Below are 18,605 nucleotides of genomic sequence, written 5' to 3' on the forward strand. Positions count from 1 at the left end.
TGACTGCAATGAATCCCATAGAATATTAGTGGTACATTGTTTTTCATTTATTAAGACAATCACCTGTTGTAGAGTACGCTCTACAACATGACAGTTGTGATGATCTCTGTGTCTGTTCCACCACATGTGCCATCTGGCTTCTTCCCCCAGACAGTGGCTTCTCAGAACTCTTTGCAGGTGGGAACTGGTAATACAACATGCCCTTGGTTCTCACCAGGTCTTTTACAGCATGCCCTTGGTTCTCACCAGGTCTTTTATTTTCACACCTGTTCATTTTTCCCTGCTTTCCATCTCTGCCACGTATAATGCTCCACAGTGTTTTGTCGGTAATCTCGGACTTGCTTATTACCCTATCTTCCACCTCATATAACTTCTCAGGTTTTCAAATCTTATCCAGAACGGTTCCCAACAATCAGTCTTTCATTGCCATTGCACCCATTAAGTCTCCCATGACCCAGTTTTCTGGCCAACTTTTCCAAACTCTACCCATTTCCTAAAACTCACCAGTCCTTTTTCTTCATCCCTCTTCATTCCCCTTCAACCCTTCTGCCAGAAGAAGGGGCTACTGGCTCCAAAAGCCTGCAAATTTCTTTAACCTTTCTATGTGCGTGTTCTCTGTCTGCCACTGGGTGGGCAAATTTTTTTTATCTGTCTAAAACTGAATTAGATGTACCAAGCACATTCTTTGTTTTTCTTTTTATATCACGTAAATTGTAAGAGTGATGACTAATAACATATGTTTTTAATCTTATTTTAATTTCAAAATTATTTCAAATATTTCTGGTTGTGTGTCAGATTGAAACTTGTTGAAGATCTTGCACAAAAATACAGAACACAATTCTGAAGTGTTAACATTGAGATAAAGTCTAGATAGATATTCTTTTTCTGTCTCTTATTGTAACTCTGTAAATCACAGTTAAGCTGATACTGAAATTAACAGAACTGCAAACATTAAAGAGTAAATGTATTTAGAAGGGTGTGTAAGAATTCCAAGATCCTTGAAGAGGCCGTTGAAAGGTGGGTGTTTTATCAAATGGTTTTACTAATAAATATTGTAATTAATTTGGAGATGGGAAGATGTTACACAAGTGATATGGAACAGCATAATGCATGCCGTATCAATCTTCATAAGTGTACTTGATATTTCATGACCTACTACACTTATTTTCAGAGAGGTTCCATAACCATCAGTGTTAAGAGAATGTATTTCACATTAGAGTCAAAGTAGCGATGTGAAATAATGCATAGTTGATACAAACATTGTGAGAAGTTTTTCATAGGGTATAAGTAACTTTATTGTAAGGTTCAAATTAATGATATAAATAAAATAGAAAGAAACATTCCACATGGGAAAAATATATTAAAAACAAAGATTCCATGACTTACCAAACGGGAAAGCGCTGTGTGCGAGTGTATACCTGTCTTTTTCCCCCTAAGGTAAGTCTTTCCGCTCCCGGGATTGGAAATACTCCTTACCCTCTCCCTTAAAACCCACATCCTTTCATCTTTCCCTCTCCTTCCCTTTTTCCTGACGAAGCAACCGTGGGTTGCGAAAGCTTGAAATTTTGTGTGTGTGTGTTTTTTTGTTGTGCCTATCTACCAGCGCTTTCCCGTTTGGTAAGTCATGGAATCTTTGTTTTTAATATAACTTTATTGTAAGTAAGTTTTCATTTCAAGACCTTTAGGTTAACCAGTTGTAACAAGAACTGATTCTCTGCAGATCCGTGTATAGATTAAAATGGTTGTGATACTAGGCCCACAAGGGCTCAAAAGTGTTCACTGTGTGACTACGTTGTGGTTCTCAAGTTTCATGTAGCTAGCTGACAATCAAAGTAATTTCTTGGCATGGGTTTGAACAAACATTTGGCAAATCTGCCATCTACATCCCTTCTCTGCAAATTATGGTGAAGTGTACAGCAGAGGATACTTCCCATTGCACCAGTTCTTCGTGGTTCTTCCCGTTCCATCTGTATACAGACAACGGGAAGAATAACTGTTTAAATGTGTCTGTGTTCTGTATTTAATCTAATTTTGTCCTTTTGATCCTTATGAAAACAATACATATGGGATACATATGGGGTTGTAGTATATTCATAGAGTCATCATTTAAAACTTTTGTAAGTAGGCTTTCTCGGGATAGTGTCTGTCTGTCTTCAAGCATCCGGCAGTTCGGTGTCTTCAGCGTTTCTGTGACACACTACCATTGATCAGCCCGTAACCATTTGTGCTTCCTTTCTCTGTGTACATTCACTATTCCCTGCTAGTCCTATTTGGTATGGGTCCCACACACTTGACTAATATTCTAGGCTGGATCACACGAGTGATTGGTGAGAAATCTCCTTCATAGCTGACCACATTTCCCTGGTATCCTACCAATAAATCGAGACTTCCACCTGCTTTACCTGTGACTAAATATATGTGATCGTTCCAGTTTATATCCATACAAAGTGGTACACCCAGCATTTTTATGAGTTGACTGATTCCAATTGTGACTCGTTGATTCTGTAATCATAAGATGATATATTTTCTCATGCTGTGAAGTACACAATTTTACCTTTCAGAGCATTTAAAACAACTTGCCAATCTTTGCACCACTTTGAACTCATATCAAGATCCAACTGAATATTTCGCCAGCTTTTTTTCAGATAACTGAACCATTTGCAAAAAGTCTGGGTTAACTATTAATACTGTCTGCAAGGTCATCATTAACATACAACATGAACAGTCAGTAATGCAACACACGCTCCTGAGGGCCACCTGAAGTTACTTCTGCATTTGTTGATTCTCCATCCAAGATAACATGCTGTGTCATCCGTATCAAAAAATCCTTTATCCAGTCACAAATTTTGCTTGATACTCCATACTATTACACTTTTGACAATAAGCATACATGTGGCACTCAATTAAATGCTTTTCAGAAACTGAGAACTACTGCTTCTACCTGACTGCCTTGATCTATGGCTTTCTGGATGTCATGTGAGAAACGTGGGTTGGATTTCACATGTCTGATGTGTTTGGAATCCATGCTGGTTGACATGAGATACCTCATTCATTCATGCTCACAGTATGTGTTAAGATCCTGCAAAAAATGAATGTCAAGGATATTGGGTGATAGTTTTGTTGCTCACCTGTGCTACCCTTCTTATAGGCTGTTGTGAGCTGTGTTTTCTTCCAATTACTGGGCACAATTTTTTGTTCGAGGGATCTACAGTAGATTATAGTGAAAAGCGGGACAAACTCTGCCAGATATTTGGTATAGAATGTGGATGGGATTTCAGTGGGGCACGGAGCTTTGTTCAGTTTTAGCAGTTTCATTTGTTTCTCAACACCACAGACTCACTCACCTTTTTAATGGTGCGAGAATTAAATTGGTGCAATACCAAGGATGTAGAGGCTTGTCTCACTAGGGGTAAGATAGATACTGCCTACAGGAAAATTAAAGAGACCTTTGGAGAGAAGAGAACCACTTGTATGAATATCAAGAGCTCAGATGGCAACCCAGTTCTAAGCAAAGAAGGGAAGGCAGAAAGGTGGAAGGAGTATATAGAGGGTTTATACAAGGGCGATGTACTTGAGGACAATATGGAAATGGAAGAGGATGTAGATGAAGATGAAATGGGAGATAAGATACTGCGTGAAGAGTTTGACAGAGCACTGAAAGACCTGAGTCGAAACAAGGCCCCGGGAGTAGACAACATTCCATTAGAACTACTGATGGCCCTGGGAGAGCCAGTCATGACAAAACTCTACCATCTGGTGAGCACGATGTATGAGACAGGCGAAATACCCTCAGACTTCAAGAAGAATATAATAATTCCAATCCCAAAGAAAGCAGGTGTTGACAGATGTGAAAATTACCGAACTATCAGTTTAATAAGTCACGGCTGCAAAATACTAACGCGAATTCTTTACAGACGAATGGAAAAACTGGTAGAAGCCGACCTCGGGGAAGATCAGTTTGGATTCCGTAGAAATGTTAGAACACGTGAGGCAATACTGGCCCTACAACTTATCTTAGAAAATAGATTAAGGAAAGGCAAACCTACGTTTCTAGCATTTGTAGACTTAGAGAAAGCTTTTGACAATGTTGACTGGAATACTCTCTTTCAAATTCTGAAGATGGCAGGTGTAAATTACAGGGAGTGAAAGGCTATTTACAATTTGTTCAGAAACCAGATGGCACTCATAAGAGTCGAGGGGTATGAAAGGGAAGCAGTGGTGGGGAAGGGAGAGAGACAGGGTTGTAGCCTATCCCCGATGTTATTCAATCTGTATATTGAGCAAGCAGTAAAGGAAACAAAAGAAAAATTCGGAGTAGGAATTAAAATCCATGGAGAAGAAATAAAAACTTTGAGGTTCGCCAATGACATTGTAATTCTGTCAGAGACAGCAAAGGACTTGGAAGAGCAGTTGAACGGAATGGACAGTGTCTTGAAAGGAGGATATAAGATGAACATCAACAAAAGCAAAACGAGGATAATGGAATGTAGTCGGAGTAAATCAGGTGATGCTGAGGGAATTACATTAGGAAATGAGACACTTAAAGTAGTAAAGGAGTTTTGCTATTTAGGGAGTAAAATAACCGATGATGGTCGAAGTAGAGAGGATATAAAATGTAGACTGGCAATGGCAAGGAAAGCGTTTCTCAAGAAGAGAAATTTGTTAACATCGAGTATAGATTTAGGTGTCAGGAAGTCGTTTCTGAAAGTATTTGTATGGAGTGTAGCCATGTATGGAAGTGAGACATGGACGATAACTAGTTTGGACAAGAAGAGAATAGAAGCTTTCGAAATGTGGTGCTACAGAAGAATGCTGAAGATAAGGTGGGTAGATCACGTAACTAATGAGGAGGTATTGAATAGGATTGGGGAGAAGAGAAGTTTGTGGCACAACTTGACTAGAAGAAGGGATCGGTTGGTAGGACATGTTTTGAGGCATCAAGGGATCACAAATTTAGCATTGGAGGGCAGTGTGGAGGGTAAAAATCGTAGAGGGAGACCAAGAGATCAATACACTAAGCAGATTCAGAAGGATGTAGGTTGCAGTAGGTACTGGGAGATGAAGAAGCTTGCACAGGATAGAGTAGCATGGAGAGCTGCATCAAACTAGTCTCAGGACTGAAGACCACAACAACAACGACAATACCACTGGATTTTAATTTGTAAGGGAAAATTTGAAAAGCTTGTTCAGCATTTACACTTTTGCTTTGCTACCCTCAGTTTCAGTTCCTGTTTTGTCTATGAGTGTCCAGACACCACCAGACACTAACTTTGGTACTACTAACAATCTTTATATATTACTGGAATTTCTTTGTGTTTTGTGGTAAGAGGTCCTTCAGTAATATCCTGCTACATTATTCATTCATGGCTTCCTCTCCAGAGCTAAATCTTTCAAGTTCCATCCAAGATATGGTGCTACTGCCACCTTACCTAGTTTTGTGAAATATAAGTCCTTTTACTTGTTTTAGTTACAATTGCACTTTCATAATTATTAATGCTTCAGACACCTCTGGTCACTGATACCAGTTTCTATGAAGACATCCTCAGAGAACTTAGCTCTATTTATTGCTACTAGATCCAATATATTTCCACCGTGAGTTGGCGTCTGAACAATCTGTCCTACGTAGTTCTCAGAAAACACATTAAGTAATGTTTTGCACAATGTGTTGTCACACCCACCAATTACAAAACTGAAATTTTTGTAATTGATTGTTGAATAATTAAAGTCTCGTCCAGCGATGACATTATGATTGTGGAACCTGTGCACTAGTAAATTTTGTGTTTCCCTTAAGTTTTCAATAACATCTCTGGAGACTCTGGTGGTTGGTAGAAGGAACTGACTATAAGTTTTTGTCCACTCTTGATACAGAGACTTCGCACAAAAAGTCTCACATGCAGCTTCAATTTCTACCTTGGTGGATTTGAGTTTTTTTTTCTTCTGTGACAAATATGCCTCCTTCATTTACCATTAACTGTCGTATTTATGTGTGCTTAAATTACCCCCAAAAATCTGACTGCTGTCAATTTCAAGGTTTTAACCAGCTTTCTGTACTAGTATAATGCGAGCTCCACTGCTTTTTAGGAATGTTTCAAACTTTGATACTTTGTTGCGAATGCTTTGCCAGTCAATCATGTGGATTTTAGTACTCTCGCTTGTAGGAGACATGTCTTTAGGTCTTACATTGACACTTCTAGTTCTCCTATGGCTGTTGTTATCTGGACTGGATGGAAAGTTGCATAAAAAAAAAATAAAAAAAAGCCTTGTGTGTTCCCTACACTAAGTCAACTACCTTTTAACAGACTCTGATCTTTAGTGTCGTAATCTGCATTTGGTCGCACCTGTTTCCTCAGTGGCTGCCGTGATAGCCTCATCAACATTGACTGAAACCCGCAGGTGTAAACACTGAGTGCATCTGGTATTCCTTATCACCCCTTGCTACCGTTTCTCTAAGGGGTACATTATTTGTCATATGTTTGAACTGTCAATTACTAATAGACCCCTACACTTCTGCATTTGCCTCCTTGTGCACAGGACACAGCAGGTTTACCAATTTACCAATAGGTGGAGTGAATCTCACTGGCTCGGTTCCAGTTTTAGTGAAAGACAGCACCTCGAACTTGCTGATTTTTGTGGGTCCTGAGGTCTCTCTGGTCCCTGTCTCCGCTGCACAAGACACCTGTCCCTACCCCTGACACAACACTCACAATCAAGTGAACAAGTATTGATAAATCCCATACTGTAGAGTTTCTCTGGCACATGACTTGTGGGAGCTCTCCCAACACTTCCATTCAAACCAGCTTCCAGTGTTTTGAAAGTGATGGGATGATACACTAAAGAATTTTGGCTAGAAAGTGCTTTCCTAGGGCGTACTCCAGAACTTGTTTTACATGATTTCCCATTTTACTTATTCATCAGAAATTTAATGCAAGAGCATACCCAGGGGCTGACATAGGAGGTGGGGGGTGAAGGCAGCAGCTCATGCTAGTTATGCAGTGAATGACATAACAGTTGTAAGATGTCATGAGAAATAGCTTTGAGTACATTTATTATCAGTCATTCTTGCTTTCTTCAGACTGATATTGAATTGATAAATCTGCTCCATAGGGCATCATGCAAGCTTGGTTGGCAAAGCTCTTTCTTTAGGAATGAATGAGGGGGGTGGAGGGGGATGGCAGATATGCTCCTGTGCCCTTCACTGCCTACACCCCCTCCTTCATTTGTGATAGATCACAAGTGAAAAATTGTTGCAGTCTTAATCCACATTCAGTAAACTCCAAAGTATAATACTGGCAATTCAAAACAGTCCCTCTTTTTGCTGTCCACACTGAGGTGACAAAAGTCATGGGATGCCTCCCAATATTGTGTCGGATGTCCTTTTGCCTGGAGTGGTCAGCAACTCAACGTGGCATGGACTCAACAAGCCATTGGAAGTCCCCTGGAGAAATATTGAGCCATGCTGCCTCTATAGCCATCCATAACTCTGGAAGTGTATCCCATGCAGGATTTTGTACCTGAACTGACCTCTCGATTATGTGCCATAAATGTTTGATGGGATTCATGTTGGATGATCTGGGAGGCCAAGTCATTCACTGGAATTGCCCAGACTGTTCTTTGTGAACAATTGTGTCCCGGTGACACGGTGCATTGTCATCCGTGATTGAAGTCCACAAATGGCTGCAAATAGTCTCCAAGTAGCCGAACAAGTCAATGATCGATTCAGTTAGACCAGACGACCCACTTCATTCTGTGCAAATACAGTCCACACCATTAAAGAGCCATCACCAGCTTGCACAGTGCCTTGTTGACAACTTGTGTCCATGGCTTTTTGGGGTCTGTGCCACATTTGAACCCTACCATCAGCTCTTACTAACTGTAATCGGGACTCATCTGACCGAGCCAAAGTCGTCTTAAGAGTTCAATCGATGTCACGAGCCCGGACGATGTCGTGGTGTTAGCAAAGGCTCTTGTGTCAGTCGTCTGCTGCCATAACCCATTAATGCCAAATTTCGCCTGAATGATGCACTAACCACTACGCCACCCTGCCACGGTGGCTTTGCTCGACTGCATGGACTTCCTTAGCACACCTCCCCCTTCAGTCCAAATTCCCATTCACACCTTAGCCCACTTGGCATTCCCCATTAACTCCTTTGCAGAGGCTCTCCAACTTATTGGTAAGCACCTCAGCACTGAACAAAATGGGGGAACCATTCAGGCCACTGTGCCAGGGTGGCATATTGGTTAGTGCATCTGCCTTGTGAGCAGGAGACATGGATTCGAATTCTGGCCTTAATACAAATTTTCATTTTTTGCTTCAGTCTGCATATATACAACATACATGTTCGAATTTTGAAAATATCTCTGGAACCGTATAGTTTTATTTGATTAAAGCACCTATACCTGGTTTGCAGGCAAGATCCCCCATTTCACTTGGTGCTGAGGTGCTATTCCAATAAGTCTCGAGTGTCTCTACAATGCTGTTCAAGTTTAGGGAGACTACCGAGTGGGTTGAGACATGAATGGGAATTTGGACTGAAGAGGGAGGCACGGTAAGATAGTCCGTGCAGTTGTGCAAAGTCACTGTACTACAGTGGCGCAATGTTTATTGCATCTGCCTAGTGAGCAGGAGACCCAGGTTCAAGTTCTATCCTTGGTACAAATTTTCATTTCTCGCCTCAGTCTGTGTATATGCATCACAGATGTTTGAGACTTGAAAAGATCCCTGGAACCATGTAGTTTCATTTCATCTCTCTTTTCTGTCAAGTAATTGTTTCAATTCTATCTAAAACTGAAAATTATGCATTTGAATATACCTGAAAATAATCTGTAAACATAATTATAAAATCTTGACAGGATGCAAGGCATTACACCAGTGAAGTAGAAAAGTCGAAAAAAGCAACTAAAGTGAAAGGGCCAACAATTTTTGACAAAATTATCAGAAGAGAAATACCAGCCGACATTATTTACGAAGATGACTTGTGTTTGGCATTTAATGATATAAATCCGCAAGCACCAGTACACTTTCTTGTTATACCCAAAAAACAAATACCAATGCTTGGAGATGCAGAGGATAATGATAAGGAGGTAAAAAGAAATGCCATATGTAATATTTAAGACAGTTAGATACTGTAGATATTATTTTAAAATGTGTGTTTGTTCTGGTTTCAGCTTTTGGGTTACCTTCTGCTAAAAGCTCGCAAACTTGGAAATGAACGAATGAAAAATGGATACAGGATTGGTAAGCATTTGTTTATTAAGATAAAGCGCTCTCTGCCATCATAAATGCTTATTACAGAGTTAATGATAAACTGAATAACATTTGTGGAGAATAATAGCGCTTCATTCGAGTGGAAAGTTTTTTGCAGTCTGACTCTGAAAATTGTCTTCTGTGCTGGTAAACATTCAATAGTGTCATTTGTTCCTAGTTTTAAAATATTGTGTAACTTGACAGCATTGATGAAAAGAGCATAATGCATGATAACTCTAGTGACATGTTTCCTGTATTGAACAGAGATTTAATACAGTACATCATGTAGCTGTCCAGCTTTTATGAATGTTGTAGTTCAGCTTTGTTCATAGGAATGTCATGTAAGCTGGTTTGTGCTTACACTTAAAAGGTGAGACCTTTTCAGGCTTGTAGTATGCTGTTGTAGGAGTGGCACAGGGGGAACTGAAAGAAGATAAACTGTGCACAAGAATCAGCTGCCAGTGGATCTAATTTCCAGGCTCCTGGCATCTTGGTGTGAGGAAATGTTTTACACAACAATGACGTATCATTACATGAGGGTTTGAGAATTACCTTGCATCTGCAATAGTTGAGACTCAGAGATGGCTGATTTACAAGTAGCTACTTAACTAGAAATGATTCTATACCAGTGAGTGTAACACTAAATCATTCACATACATTAATGACACTGTATGCCAGGCTTAATGGAGCACCAGTTCCAGTGGCTTAGTTAGAGACTGCTGAACTCATAATGTGGCATGTATTATAGAATAATTTTGTGGAAATTTGGGACTCAATGACTTGTGAATGTTAAGTCACATAATTCAAGTTGCATGTTACAGAACATTATGCTTTTTGGCTAATTGTTTTATTTATAGAGGAATTACAACAAAATTCAACATTTAAACATATTCATCTTTTTAAGAATATTCTGATTAGGTAAAGTATATGGAACAGATGCACTGTTAACAATATACTCCTAACAAGTGATGCAGACTGAAAATGAATAGCAAATATTACTTCATAGTTCCTGTACACACTAACTTACATTTTGTGGCTATTATATTTCCAAATTGAACACATTCATGATTAATGTAACTTACTCTCTTTTTCACTAGATCATCAGCATTTGGTAAATACTTCTTCACCATTTCTGGTTTGAAAACATACTTTCGAATAAAGTATGTCAATAAATCCCTGTGCATGCATTTTACTATTTGTGTATTTTAACTTAGTCAGTTTTAGAAAAGGTTGCTTGAAGGAAGTGAAATAAGTTGCACCAAGAATGGTGGCAATCACAAGAGAGAGGAGCAGTACAAAAATGAGTTACACTCAGAGGTAACAGAAACTTAAATGGCTCATGTGAGCAAAATTGAAACAGTGACATGTGCAATATGACGTAACTGCTACAAATATGTTCATCTACATCTACATCATACTCCACAAGGCACCTAATGGTGTGTGGCAGAGGGTACTTTTTGTACCATTAACTGAGCCCTCCAACCTTGTTCCACTTGTGAATAGCGCATGGGAAGAATGATTGTCGGTAAGCCTGTGTATTGGCTCTAATTTCTCAAATTTTCTACTCGTCGTCATTATGCGAGATGTATCTAGGGGGAAGTAATATGTTGTCTGACTCTTCGTGCAAAGTGCTCTCTTGAAATTTCAATAGTAAATGCACAATGCCTCTCTTGTAATGTCTGCCAGTGGAGTTTGTTGACACCTCTGTAATGCAATCATGCTGACTAAACAATCCCATGACAAAACAAGCTGCTCTTCATAGGATCTTCTCTATCTCTTCTAGCAGTCCTATGTGGTAGGGATCGCAGGTAGATGAACAATACTCGAGAGTGGTTCGAACAAGTGCGTTATAAGCCACTTCCTTTTTGGATGAGTTACATTTTCTTAAGATTCTTCCTATGAATCTGGGTCTGGCACCTGTTTTTCCCACTATTTGTTTTATATGGTCATTCCACTTAAGGTCGCTCTGGATAGTTACTCTTAGATATTTTATGGCTGATACTGTTTCCAATGGTTAGTGTAGCTATACAGTAGCAGATTTCTTTTCCTATGCATGCGCAATATGTCACATTTATTTATGTTCAGGGTAAATTTCCAGAGCCTTCACCAGTCATCAATTCTCTGGAGGTTATTCTGCAAATCGTTACTGTCTTCTGGTGTTGCTACTTTGTTATAGACAACCGTATCATTTGCGAGCAGGCTTGGAGAGTGTCCGACGTTTTCTACTGGATCGTTTATATGTATTGTTGACAGTAATGGTCCTATCACACTTCCTTGGGGAACACTGGAAATTACCTTTACATCTGTCGATTTTGTTTTATTAAGAGTGATTTATTGAGTTCTGTCTTCAAGAAAGTCTTGCATGCAGTCACAAATCTGCTCTGATACCCAATAAGCTCGTATTTTTTTCGCTAAACGGCAGTGCGGGACAGTGTCAAAATATTTGCTAAAGTCAGGAACACAGCATCAACCTGAGTGGCATTGTTTTTGGCACTGTGGAGATCATGGAGGAACAGAGCAAGCTGAGTTTCGCAGGATCTCTGTTTGTGGAATACATGTTGGTTTTGATAGAGAAGATTTTCCTTCTCCAAAACCATAATAATTCTTGAGCATATAACATGTTCCATAATTATGCAACAGATTGACGTCAATGATATAGGGCTATAATTATGTGCACCTGTCCTACAGCCCTTCTTAAAAACGGGAACAGCATGCGCTTTCTTCTAGTCACTAGGTACCCTTCGTTGTTCAAGTGATCTACGATAAATTACTTGTAGTTCTTTTGCTTAATCTTTGTAGAATCTTATAGGTATCTCATCTGGTCCTGATGCCTTTCCGCTACTAAATGACTGTAGTTGTTTTTCTGTTCCGTGATTGGTTACCTCAATATCTGCCATCTCGACATTTGTATGATGACTGAAAGGAGAGACCTTCATCTTCCGTTTTGGTGCCAGTATGGTCATCACTGAGTGAATGAATAGATGATTATGTTCCACTTACCGATTTTACATATGACCAAAACTGCTTAGGGTTTTTACTCGGATTGGTTGACAAAGTTTTACTTTCAAAGTCATGAACACATCTCTCATTGCTCTCCTTATGCTCATTTTCGCTTTGTTCAGTTTTTGTTTGTGCTGGACTCCTTGTTGTGCTATCTGTCAGACAGGTGGAAGCATATTGTTATTTGTGGGGACTTCAATGTAGATTCTCTGAAAGAATGTAATAGGAAAAATGACCTTGAAGTATTACTCGGTTCTTTCAATTTGACACCCGTTATTGATTTTCCTACTTGGGTGGTAAAGGATAGCAGCTCACTGATAGATAACTTCTTTATAGACCAAGATAAGTTTAACCAGATAAATGCTCAGCCTGTTGAGAATGGTCTTTCTGATCATGGTGCACAGCTAGTTACAATATATGACATAGCTCCATTCAGCAATACTAAACAGTCCTCCAAAGTAGTACGTTCAGTCAATGATTTAACAATTGCAAATTTCAAGGGAAGCCTACAGCAGTTAGACTGGGATGAGGTGTACCGTGAACCTGATGCCAATTTAAAATATAATTTATTTCATGACATTTTTGTAAATGCATTTGAAAACTGCTTCCCCAAGAAAATAGTTAAATATACTCGTAAGAAACCTTGTAACAAACCATGGCTTACTAAGGGTATAAAAATATCTTGTAACCGGAAAATGGAAATGTATCCGACAGCAAGAAAGAGTAGTGACCCAGAAACTATCAAACATAAAAACTACTGTGTTATATTAAGAAAAGTTATTAAAAAATCCAGGAGTATGTGTATCATGTCTGAAATCAGCAACTCTGATAATAAAATTAAAACAATTTGGAATATTATTAAAAGAGAAACAGGTCAACCAAGAGCAGAGGAAGACAGTATTACCATAAAATTTAATGAAAACTTTACGAACAAAAAGTCAGAAGTTGAAAATATTTTTAATAATCATTTTCTTAATGTTGTGGATATAGTAGGATCCAGGTGTTCATTAGATGATGCTAGGCTGTTAATGGAAGAGGCCATACCTATGCAATTTGATACAATTGAAATCTCACCCACTTCTCCCTCTGAAATTAGGAAAATAATAAACTTGCTTAAAAGCAAAAACTCACATGGAATTGATGGCATTTCCAGCAAAATACTAAAAGCTTGTTCTCAACAGATAAGTAAGATTCTCAGCCACCTGTGTAATGGCTCTCTGGAACAGGGCATTTTCCCTGATAGACTGAAATATGCTATTGTTATACCTTTGCATAAAAAGGGGGATAGATCTGATGTCAACAATTACCGTCCAATCTCCCTTCTAACAGGTTTATCCAAAATTTTTGAGAAAGTAATGTATTCAAGAGTAGCTTCACATATCTGTAAAAATGAAGTACTAACAAAATGTCAGTTTGGTTTCCAGAAAGGTTTTTCAACAGAAAATGCCATATATGCTTTCACCAATCAAATTTTGAATGATCTGAATAACCGAACACCACCCATTGGGATTTTTTGTGATCTCTCAAAGGCTTTTGATTGTGTAAATCATGAAATTCTGCTAGACAAGCTCAAGTATTGTGGCATGAGTGGGATAGTGCACAAATGGTTTAATTCGTACCTAACTGGAAGAGTGCAGAAAGTTGAAATATGTAGTTCTCATAACATGCAAAGATCAGCACATTCCTCAAACTGGGGAACTATCAAGAATGGGGTTCCACAAGGGTCAGTCTTGGGTCCTTTGTTGTTCTTAATATATATTAATGGCTTGCCATTCTATATTCATGAAGAGGCAAAGTTAGTTCTCTTTGCTGATGATACAAGTATAGTAATCACACCTGACAAACAAGAATTAACTGATGAAATTGTCAATTCTGTCTTTCAGAAAATTACTAAGTGGTTCCTGGTAAATGGACTCTCACTGAATTTTGATAAGACACAGTACATACAGTTCCGTACAGTGAATGGTATGATGCCATTAATAAATATAGACCTTAATCAGAAGCATATAGCTGAGGTAGAATATTCCAAATTTTTAGGTGTGTCCATTGATGAGAGATTAAATTGGAAGAAACACATTGATGATCTGCTGAAACGTTTGAGTTCAGCTACTTATGCAATAAGGGTCATAGCAAATTTTGGTGATAAACATCTTAGTAAATTAGCTTACTACGCCTATTTTCACTCATTGCTTTCATATGGTATCATATTTTGGGGTAATTCATCACTGAGGAATAGAGTATTTATTGCACAAAAGCGTGTAATCAGAATAATAGCTGGAGTCCACCCAAGATCATCATGCAGACATTTATTTAAGGATCTAGGGATATTCACAGTAGCTTCTCAGTATATATACTCTCTTATGAAATTTGTTATTAACAACCATACCCAATTCAAAAGTAATAGCAGTGTGCATAACTACAATACTAGGAGAAAGGATGTTCTTCACTATTCAAGATTAAATATAACTTTGGCACAGAAAGGGGTGAATTATACTGGCACTAAAGTCTTTGGTCACTTACCAAATAGTATCAAAAGTCTGACAGATAACCAACAAGTATTTAAGAAGAAATTAAAAGAATTTCTGAATGACAACTCCTTCTACTCCATAGAGGAATTTTTAGATATAAATTAAGAAAAAAGAAAAAAAATATTTAAAAAATAAAAAATAGATAAAAAAACACAAAAAAATAAAAAAGTTGTTATATTAACTTAAGTATGTTGTTAAATTAACTTAATTATGTCATGTATTGGAAAATTTGACTCGTTCCACATCATTACGAAATATCGTATTCATGATCCATGGAACTAGTATTAATCTGATCTAATCTAATCTTACCTCTCTTGAATCTGAGGTGAAGTTCTCTTTGTTTATGTGGCAATTTTCTAACATGGCTGTTATGCCATGGTGAGTCTTTCCCATATCTTACGACCTTACTCAGAACATACTTGTCTAGGGCATATTGCACGATTCCATTTGTTTTTCACATCATCCTCGTCACCGAATATTTGATGCTGACTGTTGATGTTACATTGAAATGAAACAGCGTTCTATAATGATACTGTGCACAGTACCATTCAGTAACTAAGGTTGATAGTGACTAAACACAGAACACTACTAGCCCAATATCTTCAGATTTCTACCATTTAAGAACTATGCACAGACCATGCACCAACATCAAGCATCATCGTCGTCATAATCAGGTCATAGCTCCAGTTTCCCGAGTGCTCGTGATGAGCCTTCTTTATCCTTGTACAGCTCTGTTTCATGGATCCAACCTCAAAGCATAAGATCTACAAGGAAGAGCTGTAAAAGGATAGAAAAAAAGAGTTGGAAGAGGCTCGTCATGAGCACTGTGACCTGATGATGATGCTGTATCTTGGGTGTATGGTCTCCGCCTAATTCTCGTATGGTAAAAAGTTGAAGACATTGGGCTGGTAGTGTATTTGACAGCTATCAATCTTAGATACCAAATGATACTGTAAACAGTTAATATTGTAAAATGCTGTGCCATTCAAGATAAAGTATACATTTAGTTTACTTGTAAATGAGAAAAAGTTTCTCACATGTATATGTTGCTCTAAAATTAGATGTAAGAAATCTTTGTGAACAGTTTTGTTACAGAATTTACCACGTAACTGCAGGTTACAAAGTAGACCTATTTGTTCGAACCCTGTTTCAATATTCAAATTGACAATGTCAACAGAAAAGGGGAAGGAAAACAAACAAGCGTTTCTTCATGATGTTCTGAAAACAAATGTCAAGTCTGTGGAGATCATGCAGTGGTTTTTGACAGCTTTTAATTTTTTCTTTTTTTCCCCCCTATTGCGAAGTGTGGCAGCTAGAGGTGTGACTGAAAAGTGTTTTCGTTTCTGGCCCACAAATTGGCTACCTATTATTTATCTTTCAATCCTGTTATAAGTTTGTCACTCATGTGCATGATGAGTACATCTGTTTAGCTTTAAAGTTGTAAGAATCTGTCAAGAATATGATGTAGCTTTAGTTAATATATCTCATAGTAAAATGACAAATCTCAACAAGTGATTTCTAGATCTTCCACAGCCTTTTGAACTGGTGATGTTAATCTATACTACAGAGGTAACTTGCTCAACAAGTCAACACACTCGTGACTTTCTCCATGTTGATGCTCTTTACATATACAGGGTAATAATTATTGAACTGGAAGTTTGAGTCCTCCCTCGAGCATGGATTTGTGTGTTGTCCTTAGCATAAGATAGTTTAAGTTAAAGTAGTGTGTAAGACTAGGGACCACCAACCTCAGCAGTTTGTCCCATAGAACTTACCACAAATTTCCAATTTTTTATATGAAAAAAAAAAACTTAAATTAGTTACAAACTGCGGCATGCACACAGTTTATTCAGCATGTAAACGCCACTATAGATATTCGGATTTAGGTTATGAGATGTTTGACATGCCTGCCATAATTGGCGATGATGTGGCGCAGACGAATAGTGAAATTCTGCATGACCTGCTGAAGTATCAGAACATCGATGACCTCCTGAATGGCTGTTTTCAGCTCAGCAATGGTTTTGGGGCTATTATTGTACACCTTGTCTTTAATATAGCCTCCCCAAAAAGGAGTCATATGTGTTTAGATCTGAAGAATATGGCTGCCAAGGCCCATGCCAGCGGCCTCTGGATATCCCAGAGCCAGAATGCGGTCCCCAAAATGCTCCTCCAGGACATCAGAAACACTCCTGCTTTGATTGGTTTGAGCTCCGTCTTGCATGAACCACATCTTGTTGAAATCAGTCACATACTATTTGGTAGTCACTGTGCCATCAAGGAATATTGCACCGATTATTCCGTGACTGGACATTGCACACCACGCAGTCACCCCAGTCACCTGTTGAGGGTGAAGAGACTTCGTGATTGGGAAATACGGATTCTCAGTCCCCCAAATGTGCCAATTTTGGATACTGGTGAACCCATCCAAATGAAAAGTGGGCTTTGTTGCTAAAATTAACCATATTCACATCAAAGTCCCTCTCGTCAATTCTGTGGACAATAGTATTGGTGAAACACAACTGCTGTTCCATGGCCCTTGGAGCTTAATGGCTGATGGGTTTGAATTTTGTATAGGAAGAGATGTGTGTCTTCAACAACACTTTGTCACAGTGTCTCCCTGTTGATTCTCACCTGTTGTGCAGCTCGTCTGAACAATTTCCTGGGGCTGGTTTCGAACACAGCACGTCTTCTTGATGTTTTCAGACGTTTCCACCCCTTTTGGACAACCGGCATTGCCAACGCTGTCATCACGAACACTACCCATTCTCTCAAACTTAATTCTTGATTGTTAGCACAATTGGACCAGTTGTCTTCAGCTTGAATTTGGTCGCAAACTTTCTTTGAGCTATAATAGGGCTCTTGTTGCTCGTGTAGTAGGCCATCACAAGCGCTATATGCTCAGGCATGCTGTACTGTGACCTTTTCATGTGCAAATGGCCAACAAAAAGAAGGCACATGCACATTCACATACTAATTCCCATCATGCTCCGCGGCCTACCGTGCGGTTTGAATGTCCAAACATATAGCGTTCAGAAGTTATGACGATTTTATTTCATGAAGTTCAATAACTGTCACTCTGTAACTTCCACTGATGATAAATGCAATGTTGCACAAAAATCTTTTGTAGAGGTAGCAGTGATTTTGATGTGTCTCGTAAAAGCGATGTTTCATACTATGATAGCTGTTTTGACATGATAGTCACAAAAGGAAGATTCTCCTATAGACTCTGTGTCAGTTTATTTTGTTCAGAATATAGTAAAACCTTGGTAATTTGAGCCATGGCAATCCAAGCCTCCTTTCAATCAAAGGTGGACAATGGGTGACTATTACGTTTAAAAACAATCAAAAAGAATATGTGACCAGTGACAGAGATGTGTGTGCATACATTTGTGCCTGCTTTAGCTACTATTGTTGTTTCAGCCGCTGCCAGTTAGCAATAGTCTGCTCAGTGTTCTGTGTATGTGTAATCAGGTTGTGTTACGTATTTATTATTGTTTCTGCCATTTTTTTTCACTAATGTGAACACTGGCTCTTCAAAACATGAGAGAAATTTTGTTTCGTTGGAGATGAAAGTTTTAGTACTAACAGATTAGACAGAGGAGGACTATAAAAAAGGCAGTGTCAGAGTTGGGCTTAGGTGAAGTAAGTGACGTGATAAAACAGGGGGAAAAAAAAATTGGAATCCACATATTATGAAAAAAATCAGATTGCAAAAGTCTTAGTGAAGCCTTTTATTTGAAGTTTACTAACAGTGAGCCAAAGGAAGCGCAATAAGTAGTCCAATGACTCAGGAGGAGGCACTTTTATCAGAAGGAGGAGAAGAAAGTTTTTCT

The 18,605-nt window shown here is 38.6% G+C and overlaps 1 protein-coding gene across 2 annotated transcripts in view; it reads left to right on the forward strand.

Moving 5' to 3' along the window:
- LOC126202928 (uncharacterized HIT-like protein Synpcc7942_1390) overlaps positions 1–18,605 on the forward strand; it is a 43,409-nt gene that overhangs the window by 17,328 nt on the left and 7,476 nt on the right. For both annotated transcript variants that reach the window (XM_049937022.1, XM_049937021.1), the window contains exons 2-3: positions 8,851–9,081; positions 9,166–9,235. In XM_049937022.1, coding sequence (XP_049792979.1) covers positions 8,851–9,081; positions 9,166–9,235 — 301 coding nt within the window. The remainder of the gene's footprint in view (positions 1–8,850; positions 9,082–9,165; positions 9,236–18,605) is intronic.

Source organism: Schistocerca nitens, chromosome 9, assembly GCF_023898315.1.
Source record: "Schistocerca nitens isolate TAMUIC-IGC-003100 chromosome 9, iqSchNite1.1, whole genome shotgun sequence".
NCBI lineage: Eukaryota > Metazoa > Arthropoda > Insecta > Orthoptera > Acrididae > Schistocerca > Schistocerca nitens.